The sequence below is a fragment of the Herpailurus yagouaroundi genome, unplaced genomic scaffold, assembly GCF_014898765.1.
Source record: "Herpailurus yagouaroundi ecotype Mexico unplaced genomic scaffold, PumYag 141, whole genome shotgun sequence".
Taxonomy (NCBI): Eukaryota; Metazoa; Chordata; class Mammalia; order Carnivora; family Felidae; genus Herpailurus; species Herpailurus yagouaroundi.
Window position 1 is genome coordinate 44420245 of NW_024412396.1, and position 15242 is coordinate 44435486.

Consider the following 15242-nt stretch of genomic DNA (forward strand, 5'->3'; position numbering starts at 1 on the left):
GGGGCTGGGCAGCCGTCTGCCTCTGCGTGAAGGCGAGCCGGTGGCTCAGAGCGGAGACAGAGAGGAGCGGATGTGATTGGAGCGCCCGCGCCCGGGAACACCCGCCCGGCGCGCAGATTAATCACGGACACAAACTGCACTGACGCTCGGGACTGGCACTGAATTCCAAATGCCGACGCAGACGACCAAGTTCTGGGAAAAGGAATCTGATCCCGGCAAGGCGGCGGCGGCGGCGGTGCCGAGCAGAACCCACCTGATGGGGCGGGGAAGGCAGGGAGCCTGCTCTCCGGGCGGGCGCTTCGGGCACTTACTGAAGTCTTTCCTGGCCAGCGCCCTGCCCGAGGAGGCACTGGCATCCCTGCTTTACAGGTGCGGGAAGCAAGGCTCTCCGCAGCTTCTCGGGGCCGCAGGACTGAGTTGGGATTCGGAACCCGCTTGTCTGACACCAAACCCTTGCTCTTTGCTCTCCTCTACCCAGACACCGAGTAGGTGTCTCCAGGAGAGACTCCAAGCCCATCACAAAGCACACGAGTTCCCAGTTTCTATGTAGGCCCTGTCTGCACGCCAGAGAGAACGGGGGTGGAGATGGGGGGGGGGGGGAAGAGCCGGGCGAGAGGGGGGGGGGTGGGGAAAGGCTGCGGCCGCATCCCGGGCCGAACAACCCGCCGGGACCTTCCGGACGCGCGGAGCCCGGCCCTCCAGCCGGCGCCCGCCCTGATTGGCGCTCGCGGCCGGCCTCCAGCTAGCTCACCTGCCCCTCCCAGCCAATCGGGGCCACCAGAATTGGGGCTGTCGCGGGGAGCCGGGGGAGATGCTGCCTGCTGGAGGCTGAGCGGCCCTCCCCGCCGGGTTCCCGCCGGGCCCGCCCCAATCTCGAGGCCGAGTGGCAGGCTGCGCTCCCCGCGCCCCCTCCGCGCCACGCTCCCCACCCCGCGCGCTTTCCGGCGGCGGGTCCCGGCCCCCGCAGCTCCGCGTCTCCGCTGGCCGGGACGCGCCCCGACGGCGCCCGGAGCCCGGAGCCACCGGCCGACGCCGCCTCCCCGCAGCCTTCTGCCGCGCTCCCGCCCTCGCCCGGAGCCCCAGCGTCTGTGCCGGCCCGGGGGAGAGGGTGGGCCGGGCCCGGGGCCGTCCTGCCGAGGCAGGATGTTCACGTCCAAGTCCAACTCGGTGTCGCCCTCGCCGTCTCTGGAGCAGACTGACTCGGACGCGCTGGACATCAGCACCAAAGTGCAGCTCTACGGAGTGCTGTGGAAGCGGCCCTTCGGGAGGCCGTCGGCCAAGTGGTCCCGGCGGTGAGTGCGCCTTCCGCGCCCGGTGAGGACCGCCTGGGGAGGGGAGCCCAGGGCCTAAGGACCCCGTACCGGCCTCTATATTACCATCCTGCTTCTGACTTCCTTTGTGACCTTGGCCTCGCCCTATTTCACTCAATCCTGGCTCTCCCTGGAAGATACTGAACTCGGTCGGGGCTGGGGTCATTCTGTCGGTTACTGGTCGAGCTGGCGTGGGCCTGCTGGCCTGGGGGCGGTGGGGAATTCTCCGTGGAATGGATATAAGCCCCAGTGGGGACGTAGGGTGTGGGCGGAAGAGATCATGGCCATGCTAGGAGACCATCTGTGTCAAGGTGGGCTAGATTCTCCTGGGGAGGGAGAAGCCCTGTCTCCAGCCAAAGATATCCTCTTGGGATCCCCACTGACAATTCCATCATCTCCACAACCTCCCCCCACCCCACCCCCCACCCCGACCCAGGCATCTAGCATCGGGCTTAGAGGTGGGGTTCCTGTGTCCTACCCCTCTCCCCTACTTCACCTGTGCACACTGCTAGCTCCACCTATGGCCCTGCTGAAAGGCTCAGGCCAGGGGAGAGAGGAAGGGCCAGGAAGGGTCTGTACGCACTGGTGATGGCATAATTTTGGCAACCCCTCCGACTGTCCCTTGAGCTAATTTTTAAAAATCTGGACCCAGGAAAAAGAGTGCCCAGTGCTTCAGACACAGGGGCCTGAAAGGAGGGACTGAGCTGGGGTAGAGAGGCACAGAGACTGAGGGGGGGAGGGGAGGGGATTGATCTGTTGGAAGGGGTGGTGGAGAGGGTCAGAGCAGCCCCAGCCCTGTCTTTCAGACCAGCTTCCCAGTCCCCAACTCAGAGGGGACTCACCAGATGTCAGTCAGTAGCCACTTTCCACTTATAAATGGGCCTAGAAGGTACTGGAGGAAGGGGCTCCTTATTGGAGGAAGGTACTGAGGGAATGGCTCACAGCCCTAAACTTGCAGGAGGCTCCCAATGCTGGTTGCAGGAGCAATGGGCTACCTTCTGGACTGTCTCCACCCTCAAGCCAATCAATCTGAGTTCTGAGACTTGCTATTAGAATGGTTTGTAGAACTCAAATCCTGATCCAGCCTCTCCCTGAAGGCATGACCCCTCCAGGAAACTAGGAGTGTGTCTAGATTCTCTTTCCCATCCCACTACGAGTCTGTCCTGAAGCAGAGCCTTAGATGTTTCCAGAACTACAGATCACAGATCACAGAGATGTGGTTGGTTCTGATGTTCTATTTGGATTAATAATTTAATATTTCTACAAGACCATACATAGAACGAAAGGAGGTGTGGGGCCGGGGCCCCGGGGGTTCCACGTTTTCCATAGCTAGTTTCACATACCTTTGTTGGTTCTGCCAGGTTTCTTTCTGGGATTTAATGGGATATAGGTTACTTGCATTCCTCCCAAGTTAAACTTATGTCTCCTCCCCTAAAAGAAGGCCTGGGGGAGCTCGGAGGGCATCTTATGAGGGGCTTCCAGGGCTGTGCTGTCTAAGATGCACTTCCTGAGTGCCAGGAGCAGCCTTGTCTCTACCCGCACAGCCTAGTAGGGTGGGTGGGGTGGGAAGGCTGCTTGTAAATTCAAGTACTATTAGCACGAAGCTCCCTCTCCAGCCTCCAGGCAGCCACTGCTCCTTCTCCATTGGGTCTGGTGGCTACATTGAGGCTGGGTCTTGTCCTCCAGGATTCTTCTTGCCAGCCAATTGCACCCGATCGCATCCCTAGTACATGCTAGGGGCCTGTGAACTCCAGGATATGTCTCCTAGCCCTCCTCACCCACAGTGGTGGGGACCTAGGCCCTGTACCCACAGTTGATTCCAGGGCTGGAAGGAGTCAGGGGCAAAGGCTCCCAGCTCAAAGCAGGGTAGTGGAGCCAAAGGAGGCTTGGGAGGTTTTAGCCCCACGCCCCCCACCTCCACTCCATACTCTCCATCAGCAGCCCCCAAAGCCACTCAAAAACCATCCAGTCTAAGTCAGAACAGTGCACATGCTCTGCAAAGCCAGCTGCAGGTCAAGTCCTCCAGCCTCCTTCTGAGGAGGCTGTCACCTTTCCCCCTTCTGGAATTCTGGAGCTGCCACTGGACAGGCTCCCCCTCCCCTGGGGCTCAGGAAAAAACTAACAGTCATTTGGGGTGGGGGAGGCATGATGCTAAGCTTAGTCCCCTCCCGCTTTCCAGCAGGGCCCCCTGGGCCCTGCTTCCCCGTTTGTGAAATGGAGTCTCTGGACTTCAGCTAATTAGCAGCCACAGGAAGGCTTGGGGAGGGGGCAGCCCAGCCCTGCCACTGCAGAGCCTTGCCATTAGGGCGATCGATGCTCTAGCTGGGCAGCTAAGGGGAGGGGGCCTGGAAAGTCTCCCGAGCCGCATAAATAACGGATGGGCAAGATGGAACCGGCCGTGGCCAGCTGGGTTCTGTAAAACCTCTTCCGCTCAGGCTCAGGGCCCATCTTGGGACCTGTGCCTCCAAACCCTACTGCCTGAGCAGCCTTGCCCTTCCTGGGATGGGAAGATGCCCTTGAGCTAAAGGATCAGCTTTCCCCCTCCCCCCCCCCCCAACACACCGTGGGGAACAAAAGGGGAAAGGAATCAAAACATTAGTTAGAAGAGATAAGAAGCTGGGAGAGGTGTCTAGAGGGTAAGATTGATTGATGACTCTGTCCTCCCTAGTTTGTGAGCAGGGTTGATGCAGAGGCCTGGCCGCTCAGAGACAAGGAGGAAAGGTGAGGAGGGCATTTCAGCCTCAGCCAGAATCAGCTTGCAGTGGGGCCAGTCCCTCAGGCAGGCCAACCTTCCCAGGGTGCAATCTCTCCCTGGCCTCTGTCCCTCCCCGCAGTGCCCCCTGAACAAATGCCAGGGCCAGAGACCCTGATGAGGAAGGCCCAGCCAATTCCTGCAGCTTCTGCGCTCCTCCCTGTTCCTGCTTCCCCCCATGTAAGGTGGCCAACGGGCCCCGAACCCGGCCCAGCAGCAGCTCACGTGCACGCTGTCCTACCAGACCAAATGCTCACGCTCCTGGAACATTGGTGGGTCTGTGTCTCAGGGAGCTAAGACTCACTTAGTGTCCACTAAGTGCTACATTTCCCCACATCTCAGGTTATAACCAGCCCGGGTGTAGAAAGATCATCTGTGCAGATGGTGGTCATCATGCCAAAACGATCCAGGGAGACTTTCTTCCCACCGGGAATTGGGATCTGGGAGTTTCATCCGTGGTTCCGAGATACTGTTTCGTAGAGGTGACGTGGCAATACCGAGCTGTCCCCAAGGGCTGAGGGGAAGAGCCTTGCGTGTCACCTCCACACACCAGCCTCAGCCTCTAGTGACGCTGGGATTTGCTCTTGCTTTCTGGCACACGTGGAATTCTGCACAGCCGTGGGAGGTGTCCCATGAACACAGCTGTAGCATTTCTGCTTGTTTTATCACAGCTGGAAGTGCCCACAGACTCCTCTTTTTATAATCAGTTTGTGTTCTCCACACTTCTTCCAGTGAGACAGCATGGTGGGAGGGGGCAAGCTGGCAGCTGCGGGATCTCCCCAGATCCTTCTGTCCATGACGCTTGCCCCTTTTGAGGGGGTGGCATCGAGGTTCCACTGAGTCCTTAGCTTAAGGAGATGGGCACAATCTCACAGCTGTACAGTGAAACTATATTAATTCAGGCTTCACTGAATTAATGATTCGCTGGGACTAAGCCTCCCAAAGTTAAGCGAGTTCATACAAACAAGTCATACGTCCCCCATCCCCAACCCCAGGACCAGTCCCTAGTGGCTGTTGATGTCCTGTTTGAAAATGAATCCCACCTGCAGAGGGGTCAGGCCTCAAGCAGGACACTTCAGCTAGCTTATGTCAAGAACTTGGAAATAACAAAGCAATTTCCTTTGAGAGCGGATGGGGCTGTGCCGGAAAGAAAACCGAGGCTTGGCGGCAGGAGCTCTGAGTTCCAGTCCCAGCTCTGCCAGTGACCAGCTTCGTGGGCCAGGCTGAGGCATGAGAGCATCTCCCCTCACTGGCCGGCAGTGTATCTTCTACAAAATGGGGGTGGATCACACTGAGGTTTCTCAACTGTGTTCCATGGATGACTCTAGAGATGCCTTGACTTTAGCACAAGGAGGTGGGGAGCACAGGGAGGGGCTCCAAGGCTCCACCCATTTCACCCAGTGCCTCTGCACTACGATCTGTTTTATAGATTAACCCTGTCTTTACTGTATTGTCTGAAGAATTGCACTAACATTTTTTAAAAGTCCCTTGGGCTTGATGCTCTGCATAAACCCTAACTTGTCATCACTCGTGCCCTTCACAGGTAGGATTCCTGTTGTCCTACCGCCTCAGACCTAATGCCACACAAGTGGCCCAGGCCAGGATGAGCACTCCCTGAGCATACCAGGCCACCCGGAATGAGCAAAAAGGGACACACACGGTGGGGGGGGGGGGGCCGGGGGGAGGGCTGTGTCATTTCTACCATCCTTCTATCAATTCTGAAAAGGACTTCTGATAAGCTGTCCTTTCCCGGCTCCAGGATTCACCTGGCTCCAAACCCACACTCGTTCTCAATGCCTGAAAGGCTGAGGGATAAGGGAGACTGGGTGCTGGTCCTCTTCTGGAAGGTTGTATCTGGGGAAGAAGGGGCAGCCACGCTAGATAGCCACCTTCCTGAGAAACGTAACCCACGGGTGGCTCTCACGTTTACTGGACTCTCGCCGCCATCTGGAGAGTGAGTTAACTTTATCCCGAGGAACTCCAAACCAGCACCCGGGCTTCTGTGTTCCTCACGAGGCTCTAAACTCTTGTTTCCTTGTTTATGGAAGGAATGCGCCGTCCACTGTAGGCAGTCCTTGTTGCACGAACTCAGCTCATCCCTCTCTCTCCCCCACCCTACCCCGTGGCCACATGGCCACACCCGCCTCTCACACAAGGTATCTGTGAGTGTGGTAGACTATGCTGAAGAGAAGGTTTGGCAGTGAGAAAGGCGGAAGAGGCATTTAAATCACCGAAGTGTGAACGCTGTCTCATTGAGTGCTGGCGCCCTGTCTTCTCAAGCCTTCCAGGCACCCCATCTTGCCATCAGCGGAGATGGGATTTTTCACCAGGACCCAGACTCCCACATCTTCTCTGGGTCCTCTCTCCTCTGCGCTCTCCCATAAGCCCTCCTCCCTACAGCCCTCCAGGATTTCCCCTGACTCCAAATTTCTCTCTGTGCTCCAAGACCCTTTCCAGTCCCCACTCCCATGCTTGGCTTCTGCATCCCCAAAGAAGAAGTTCAGCAAAGTAGATCCCTTTCTGTCTTAAACAGGACCTGCCCAACTCAGGAAGGACCCGTGGGCCTAAGTGGCATGTTCTCTCACTTTCAGCTGGATTGATCGCGAGGCCAGTGTTGACCATCCAGCTCTGGCTGAGCCTTTGTCGCTTTCAGAGCACCGAGGAGGGGAGTAAAAGGTGGAGGCAAAGCTTAGGAAATCCCTCCAGGGTCCCCTTGCCTGTGTTGGGTGGCACCTGTCTCCACCCTGTCCACCTAAGCTGGCAGCCCCCCTCATCAGCAAGAAGCAGCCCCGCCCTGCTCTGGTCCCCTTACTGCCCCTCCCCCCACACCACTGCCCACCCTGTTTGCACTTACCTGCCGGTAATCCCAGACATATTTTGATAACCTTGAACACACTGTTCTTTACATATGCTGTTCCTTCTGCCTGGAATGCCCCCCTCCCCCTTTGGCTTCCTCCCAGATTCCTAACACACTCCTATTCATTCTTCAAAACCCTGCTCAAGCTGTCACCTCCTCTCCAAGAATGCCCTTGGCTGGACACCTAAACCATTTCATTCCTCCCTGGTCTGCCCCCTTCCTGTACCCCATACAAACTTGCAAGTCACTGTGTATCCCGGTGCTTTATGGTGTCCCAGGGTATCCTGGTGCTTTCCAATGTCTCAGGGTATTCCAGTGCTTTCCAATGCTGTAGTTTCCTCTGGTGCTTACAGTGTCCCAGGGATCCTGGTGCTTTACAGGACCCCCCCCCCCCCGCTGATGGTGGGGTCACAGGGTACTCAGTGCTTTACAGTGGTGCAGTGCATCCTGGTACTTTGTAATTATCCCAGCTCCCCCACTTACCAGCTGTGTGATCTGGGGCACATATTACTTAACGTCTCTAGGCTACAGTTACCTCACCTAGCTGATGCGAGGAGTGAATGAGTTAACACACACAACGGTGCCTGGCACAAAGGAGGAGCTCTCGATTAGCTGTTCGTTTTAATTATTGATTTCTATCCTCTTTCGCCTGCATTTGACTTTAAGCAACTCGAGGGCAGGGAGTCATCCAGCCCCAGGGCCCCGCCTGGCCTTACCAGGTGATTCGCGAATGTTCACCCCACTGAGCTGACCAGCGGCTTGCAGTCTCTCCAAGGGAAAGGGCTCCAGGAGGACCGACAATTTCAGGTGATGAGTGACCGGGAGGGGCCATATGGAGTGGAGAGCAGGGCCGGGCGTCCAGAGCACCGCAGTTGAGAACACGAGCTGCGTCTGTGGACGGAACTGAGTTCCAAGTCTGCCTCTTACTAGCTGCTTAATCTCCCTGTGCCTCCATTTCCTCAGGCTACAGAAACACAAATACCCCCATCTCTTAGAGTGGCTGTGAGAGATTTAAAAAGATAACGCAGGAGCGCCTGGGTGGCTCGGTTGGTTGGACTTTCGGCTCAGGTTCGGTCCCCGAGTTCAAGCCCCGCTTTGGGCTCCACGCTGATGGTGGGGAGGGAGCCCGCTTGGGATTCTCGCTCTCACCTCTCTCTCTGCCCTTCCCCTACTCACACTCTCTCTTAAATAAGTTAACTTAAAAAAAAATGACAATGAAACACTTAGCAAAGTGAGCGTCTTGGCACCTTGCAAACGCCCCTTAACCTGGACGTGAAAATACTATTCTTTAGGGCCTGAGAGAGAAGGCAGCCGGCCCTGCAGACCCCTGCCCACGCTCACACTCTCTGGGCTGCACTTCAGCCTCATGGGGCTGCCGAGGAGGGGCCTAGGGCTGGAGACAAAGCTGCGCCCAGGACTGAAGGTGGCCCTGGACGGAAGGCTTCAGACAGGAGGGAGCAGCAGATGGAGGAAAGTGCCCGGTGCTTGCAGGACAGGAGCAGGCCAGCCGGTAGGAGCCTTGTGAGTGCGAATGGGAAAGGACGCCAGGGGAGGTGGCTGCAGACACCGAACGTAATAATAAATAATAGCAGTAGTAAAAGTAAATGTTCATTGAATATTTACCACGTGTCACACAATATTCTAAGTCTTTGTGAGACCAAACTGATTTAATGATCCCAACAACCCTAAGAGATATAGCTACTATTATTATCCTCAGTCATACCTGGACCTGAGGCGTCGCGATCAGGTGACTTGCCCCCATCACACAGCTGCTATGTGGCAGAGCTCTGACTCTTGGCTAGCCCCGCTGTGGTACCTACTGCCCCTGGCCCACCGGTTTGCTGCCCGGGTGCCGGCACGAACGAACGGGGAAGCGGCTCCACATGCAGAATAGGAGCAGGGACTGTGGTCTGTGGGTTCCAATCCCAGCCCCACCTCTGCCCTAGTTGGGTGACCTTGTACACATTACTTCACCTCAGTTTCCTCATCTGTAAAATGGGAACAAGAGTCCTGCCTTTCAGGATTGTTACATAGATCAAATACTCCGGTACATGTAGAACACTTAGCGGGGGAGCCAACATAGGAGAACAGCTGAATAAGTGGGGATTACCTGCAGCCCTTGCACAGCTGGCCAACTTGTAGGGCACAGAAGGAGATGGCTTCTGGCTTGCAGTCAGAATGAGATTGTCTGGGAGCAAGGGGACTTTGACGAAAAGGACAGGAAGACAAGGTGCCCTTCTGTGCAGGGACACTCGGGTCCTGGGCCCCCACCTGCTGAGAGGAAGCTGAGAATCATCGGCTAGAGCAGTGAGCTGTCACTGAGACAGGTTTATGAGGAAAGGTGGCTCTTTGGGACCTGGAAGGCTGCCTGCCAAATGTGCCCTTTGTTGGGCGATACTCATCCCTGCCAGCCGGGGAGTCACCCTCCGCCTCCAGGTTCAAGCCAGCTCCTCTCCCTTGACCCTAACCCCCACCCAAACCAAGCTGAGAACAGCTGGAACGAGGCTGGGCTGGCATGCATGGTGTGTGGGCCCTTGGTGTTCCCAGTGATCTGATCCTGCCGCCTTCTGCCTGGCTCCTGCTGCAGCCACACCATAGCCTCTCAGTTCCTTCCAGGGCCCAACACATTTCCCACCCCAGGACCTTTGCACCTGTGGCTCTTCTGCCTGGAACATCTTTCTTCTCCTCAAATGTCACCTTCCTAATCAGGCTTTCCCTGACCACCCTGTTTAATATTGAAACCTGAAACCTACCCCCCACCCCGCCACCCCTCACCCCATTACTTACTTAACCCTGCTTTATTTTCCTCTATAGCATTTATTAGCATCTGGTAAATGGCCTCTCTCTCTTATTTATTTACTGCCTGCTTCCCCACTACACATACTCAAGTATAAGCTCTATGGGGACAGGGATTTGTGTCTCTCTTGTCCACAATTCTATCCCTAGCACCAAGGACATTGCCTGCTACAGAGTAGGAACTCAGCGATAAATCTTCACAGCAGCCCCCAAGAGACATATACATGCATTCCTTATTTTATAGAGAAGCTTTGAAAGGGAGGCTCAGCAAGACTGGGAGGTTGCCTGAGACCATGGCTTGAAGGATGGGGATTGTTTGACTCCAGAGCCCCTGTTCTCTCCCTGCCTGTGAGTCATGTGATCACCTACTGATCACATCCTTCCCTTCCCCAACCAAGTCCCTGGCACAATGCTTTACCCTCAGTGGGGAGGGGTCTCCAGAAGTGTCAGGAAGGCAAGAAGGTATTTGTCTTTATTGGGTTCCCATAACAAAATACCATAGATGGGGATAAACAGTCTCTTAAACTGTTCAACTGTTCTGTTAAACTACAGAAATGTGTGTTCTCACTGTTCTGGAGGCTGGAGATCAAGGTGCCAGCACAGTCAGATTCTGGTAAGGACTCTCTTCCTGGCTTGCAGACGGCTGCCTTCCCCCTATGTCCGCATGCGGCAGAGCGAATGCAAGCCCCCTCTTCTTTCAAGGCCGCAGTCCTATTGCACTATGGCTCCACTCTTTGGGCCTCACTTAACCTTAATTACCTCCTGGAGATCTCATCTCCAGATACAGTCACATTGTGGGTTAGGGTTTCAACATATGTGTTTCAAGGAACACAGTTCAGTCCATCACAGTATTTCAGAAGCCATTGAAAGGAGGGGAGGAGGGCCCCAGGAGGCAACCCTGTGCTGGTCTGTCTCACACTTCCCTAGGGCGATGCATATTCAGAGCATGGGAAGGCATCACTCAGCCCTGTCCTGGGCCCTCTGGGAATTGGCAGAATGATGAGCAGAACCTCATTTCGTCCTCAAAATAACAGACGAGATAGGTGTTCTCATCCCCATTCCATAGGTAAATAAACTGAGACTCGGAGAGGTGAGCTTACCTGCCTAATGCCCATCAGCCAAGAAATGGTAGGTCTGTCTGATGCCGAAGCCTATGCTCTTAACTACTTTGTGAAGTTCTTTGAAACAGGCAGGGGGCATCTCCCTTGGCCCATGGGTCACAGGGGGCGTGGCCCTGTCCCCCAGGAACCCAGCATCTCCTCAGGACAAGAAGAACACCTGGGTATATTGGTGCTGGGTGCCAAGTGCACCGACCGGTCAGCAAGTTCAGGAAGAGCTCAGACAGCACTGTAGGCTGGACTGGTCACCAAGGAAGGGCTCAGCCAGATGAAAAGCGACAGGGAGGGCTTTCCAGGGACAACTGCAATGCAAAAAGTAGTGAGGTGGGGATGGTGAGTTTGGTATTGGCTCGGGACAGAGAAGCTGAAGGGCAGAAGTGGTGGGAAAGCTGAGAGGATGGGCAGGGGTCAGGTGCTGGCCGGCCCAGACTGTCCCCGCAGCTCTGCAGAGGGTGGTGTTTATGTGTCCTTTCTCCCTGGGGGGCAGAGAGACCTGGGGGAAGAGCTGGTTTGAGCAGAAGTCCGCAGCTCCCTCCGGTATCCGGCTGGGCCGAGAGGGTCGGTGCAAATAAAGAACAAGGGTTGGCTTGAGGCTCGCACCAAAGGACAAAGCTGAGCTTCTCTTTCCTGGGGGAGGGGAGGTGGCAGCTGTCCCGGGGACCCTCCCCCAGCAGCTGTGGCCTCAGGAAAGATCCCGGGGCTGATGGACTTCCGGAGATAAACTGGCTTTCTGTTCCCTCCGGCCATTTTTCTGGCCCCTGACAAGAGGGGGCCTCCAACCAGTAGTGTGCCGGTAAATGGCTGACAACTGGCTCTCTCGGGGGTGGTGGGGAGCCCTGTTTGTATCATTTGATGATTTTTCCTGGTGTAACTGCTCCCACTGTGACTGATATCAAGCTGCCGACGCGATGTTACTGAATGCGGGGCAGGGGAGAGAGTCACCCTGCCGGCTCCTGTCAGCCCTTCTGAGTGGCTCTGGCGCCCATCCCTTCCCCTGATCCTGCTGCGATAACAGTAGTGTTCCCGGGGGCCCTGGGAGCAAGGGGCCAGTCGCCCTGAGCCTCAGGGTTTTGAGCCCCAGCTGGATCTTTTCCTGGAATTGTACTTGGTGTTTCATTACGGTCAGCTCCGATCATCGGTCCTAGGAGAGCCTCCAGGCTGGGTCCAAGTGCTCCGCCCGTTGGCATCAGGTGGTCGCCTCCACAACAGTCAGAAAGCACCAGGTCCCAGAAGTCCTAAGTTAGACGTGAGTCCCAGAAGGAGGCCATGAAGCACGCGGACAAAAGGGAGTGCTGGCGTCACATGGAGGCTGCAGGCCTGCCCTCGCCAGCCTGGTCCGCACGTTGGGTTCGATTGTCAGTTTCACGATTCCTTGTCAGAAGACCCATCCTGGAATTATGCACAATCTCTTAGTGAGGTGGGGATGGGAGCGGCTTCTAGGCTCTGTTCTCCTAGGGCAGAGAGGCTGAAGGGCAGATATGGTGGAAAAGCTTTCTTCTCTCCCTTCTCCCCCTTCTCCTGGGGTGGACCCTAAGGGACTGGAGGTGATGGCTCGGGGGGTGAAGGTACCGGAGGGGAAGGACTACAGATGCCCTCCTGTGCCAAGGGTGGCGGTGCAGCGGGACGGAGGCAGTTTGGGCTTCCCAGTCCAGCTGCCCACCGGTGTGAGGGGGCCTCTGCGCACATGTGGAACACGAGCTGGTGAGGCTGAGCCTGAGCTGGTGAGCCCACGGGCTCTCCACGTGAGTGCTGGGCCCCCCGAGGCCTTGCTGTCCCAAGACACCTCACCCTTTTCCTCCTTATTGCCCCTTCTTCCCCACCACCCACTGTAGGTTTTTCATCATCAAAGAGAGCTTTCTTCTTTACTACTCTGAGAGCGAGAAAAAGAACTTTGAAACCAATAAATACTTCAATATACACCCTAAGGTGAGGCAGCCTCTCCCCAGGGCCACAGTGGGTAGGACCCCATGGGGACAATGAGGGAGGGTGTCCTGCAAGGGTGGAAGATAGTCTCTTTTCTTGCTGTGGTCTGGCAGAGAGTCTGGAGAATGAATCCTTCTTGGGGCACAGGACTCCTGCCCCCTACGACTCTTGCTGGGCCCCGAGCCTGCCCCAGTCCTTCCTCTTCCTTCTAGGAGTCAGTCAGTTCTGGTCTGGCTCCCAGCCTGGGGCCCTTGGCAGGACCTGGCTTTGGCTGAGGGCTCCCAGAGCCCTTAAGTGATGTGGGGGGGGGGGGTGGTGGGGGCTGCCTGTTCTCGTTCTTTCTCAGGGAGTCATCCCCCTGGGAGGCTGCCTGGTGGAGGCCAAGGAAGAGCCCAGCATGCCCTATGCCATGAAAATCTCCCACCAGGACTTCCATGTGAGTAAAGCTCTCCTCTCAGCCTGGACTGAGCAGGGCAGACCGGCTTCCCTGGGAACCTCCAGGCTCCCTGGGGGCAACCGCTCCGGTGGCCTGGCCTGGGAGGGTGTCAGGGTCGTAGAGATGTGGGACGGTGGATGGAGGAGCAGAACGGAGGAGATGGAGGAGCAGGCTGTGGGCAGCCTCTGGCATCCCAAGAGTGGGCTCCTCTCAGGTATGCCCGTGGTTCCTCTTCTTGGCAGGGGAACATCTTGCTGGCTGCTGAGTCCGAGTTTGAGCAGACCCAGTGGCTGGAGATGCTACAGGAGTCCGGGAAGGTGTAAGTACTCATAGGCGGGGGGGGCACTTCCAGGAAGTGAATGGTTATGGGCTGGGCCCACCCTGATCACCTAGTGGGAACTGAGGACCCCAGAAAAGGGCAGGGTGAGGGAGAAAACTGTCTGGGTCGTCTTGGAAACAGGGCTGTGGGAGTTGGTTAGAGTGGGCAAGAAAGAACAGGCCAGGATGAGAGGTCTGCCAGGTGGGCTTGGAGCCCAGTGACCTTTGCTTGTCTGGAGTCACAGGTGGCAGACGTAGACCACTTGTCTCCGACTCTTGGGAGCAAATCCAGCACCGCTAGGAGGGTTTGGCTGCCTCCTGACACCCATCTCACCTCCCCAGGTCCACAGTGAATCCTAGCATAGATTGGAGCAGGTGCTTTGTAAATCAGAGTCCAGATCATAGAAACCTCCAGCCCAACACGGTCCATTTACATGTGAACCCCTGTCCTGGCACCTGCTGGATCATGCTTTTAGCTCAACAAATAACACTGCGCGTGCCCCATACGAGGCCTGGTGCCAGGTAGTGGCCTGCGGTGGTAGAGAAAGCAGCCTGGGAAGCAATCTCTTCCCTGCTCCGAAGCTGCTGGCCCAGTCCTCGGTGGCCCACTTTTCAGCCTGGGCTGGCCTCCCGGGACTGTAAGTGATCGATGCTGGTGGCATGGCCAGAGCCACGGGAGCCAGAGTGAATGGGGCTGCGATTCTGGAGGAGACAGGATGGGCGAGTACACGCCATGCACGGTCTCCCTCTCCTCTCCCCTTCTGTTGTAACGATTTTGTGTTTCTTCTCTCCTCTGTCCATCTGCCCTCCCTCCCCAGGACTTGGAAGAATGCCCAGCTGGGAGAAGCCATGATCAAAAGCCTGGAGGCCCAGGGGCTGCAGTTGGCCAAGGAGAAGCAGGAGTATTTAGGTTGGCTGGAGGGATGGACTGGAAGCTGAGGCTCCCTAGGTAGCACTTCAGGGCCGGGGTTATAGCCGGGGCTCGGTGGAGGACGGAGGAGAGGAGCTGGGGCAGGGCTTAGCAGGCTACCAGGAGCCGTAGGTAGAGGCTTGTATGGTGTAACCTGTGTCCTCTTGGCCAGCGTGGCAGGAGGACCTCTGGGCCAGCTTTGTCACTTGTCTATCAGCTGCGTGTCTCCAGACAGGGTAGCCTCTGTAAGCCTTAATTTCCTCATCCTGAAAAGGGTCACGAGAATAGTCCCTAGGTTTGGGAGGTGGGACCTGGGGATCAGGGGAAATGAGAACGTGCCAGTAAGCATTTGTTTCAGGCACACAGTAAGGGCCCCATGAATGGAGTTGATGTTATCCTGCCCTGGGTTCCCAGGTCCTGAATTTGCCCCAAACTTCCACCCCCTTGGCCCACTTTCAACCTGACCCTGTGCCCCTGACTGGCTGGCAAGTATGCTCTGTTTGGGAAAGAAGAAGGTGAGACTGGGGCTTTGATCCTTTGCCTGGGATCTTCTCCCCTGCTACCTCCTTAGACACCCAGGGCCTCGGTGCTGGGTCCCCTCTGCCTGCTTCAGAACCCCCCTATAGCCCCAGAACCTGCGCCCCCCCCCCACCTGCCAGACACTAGTGCAGGGGAGCAGCACAATTAACAGCACTTCTAGGGGTGCAGACATCCCCCCCGAGCTTCTGAAGATGAAGCCGCCCCTGTGCGGGGACAGGGACCAGAGAGGAAGGTAGTGGCTGCGGCCAGCATGTCAGCTTCTATCCCCAGGAGCTGGCTCTG

The 15242-nt window shown here is 56.7% G+C and overlaps 1 protein-coding gene across 2 annotated transcripts in view; it reads left to right on the forward strand.

Moving 5' to 3' along the window:
- Window positions 1–787: 787 nt before the first annotated feature.
- PLEKHD1 (pleckstrin homology and coiled-coil domain containing D1) overlaps window positions 788–15242 on the forward strand; it is a 31116-nt gene continuing 16661 nt past the window's right edge. The window contains exons 1-5 of one of the 2 annotated variants that reach the window (XM_040477526.1): window positions 788–1292; window positions 12666–12759; window positions 13103–13192; window positions 13435–13511; window positions 14329–14420. In XM_040477526.1, coding sequence (XP_040333460.1) covers window positions 1144–1292; window positions 12666–12759; window positions 13103–13192; window positions 13435–13511; window positions 14329–14420 — 502 coding nt within the window. In that variant the 5' untranslated portion in view covers window positions 788–1143. The remainder of the gene's footprint in view (window positions 1293–12665; window positions 12760–13102; window positions 13193–13434; window positions 13512–14328; window positions 14421–15242) is intronic. The other variant, XM_040477527.1, reaches the window with a different exon arrangement.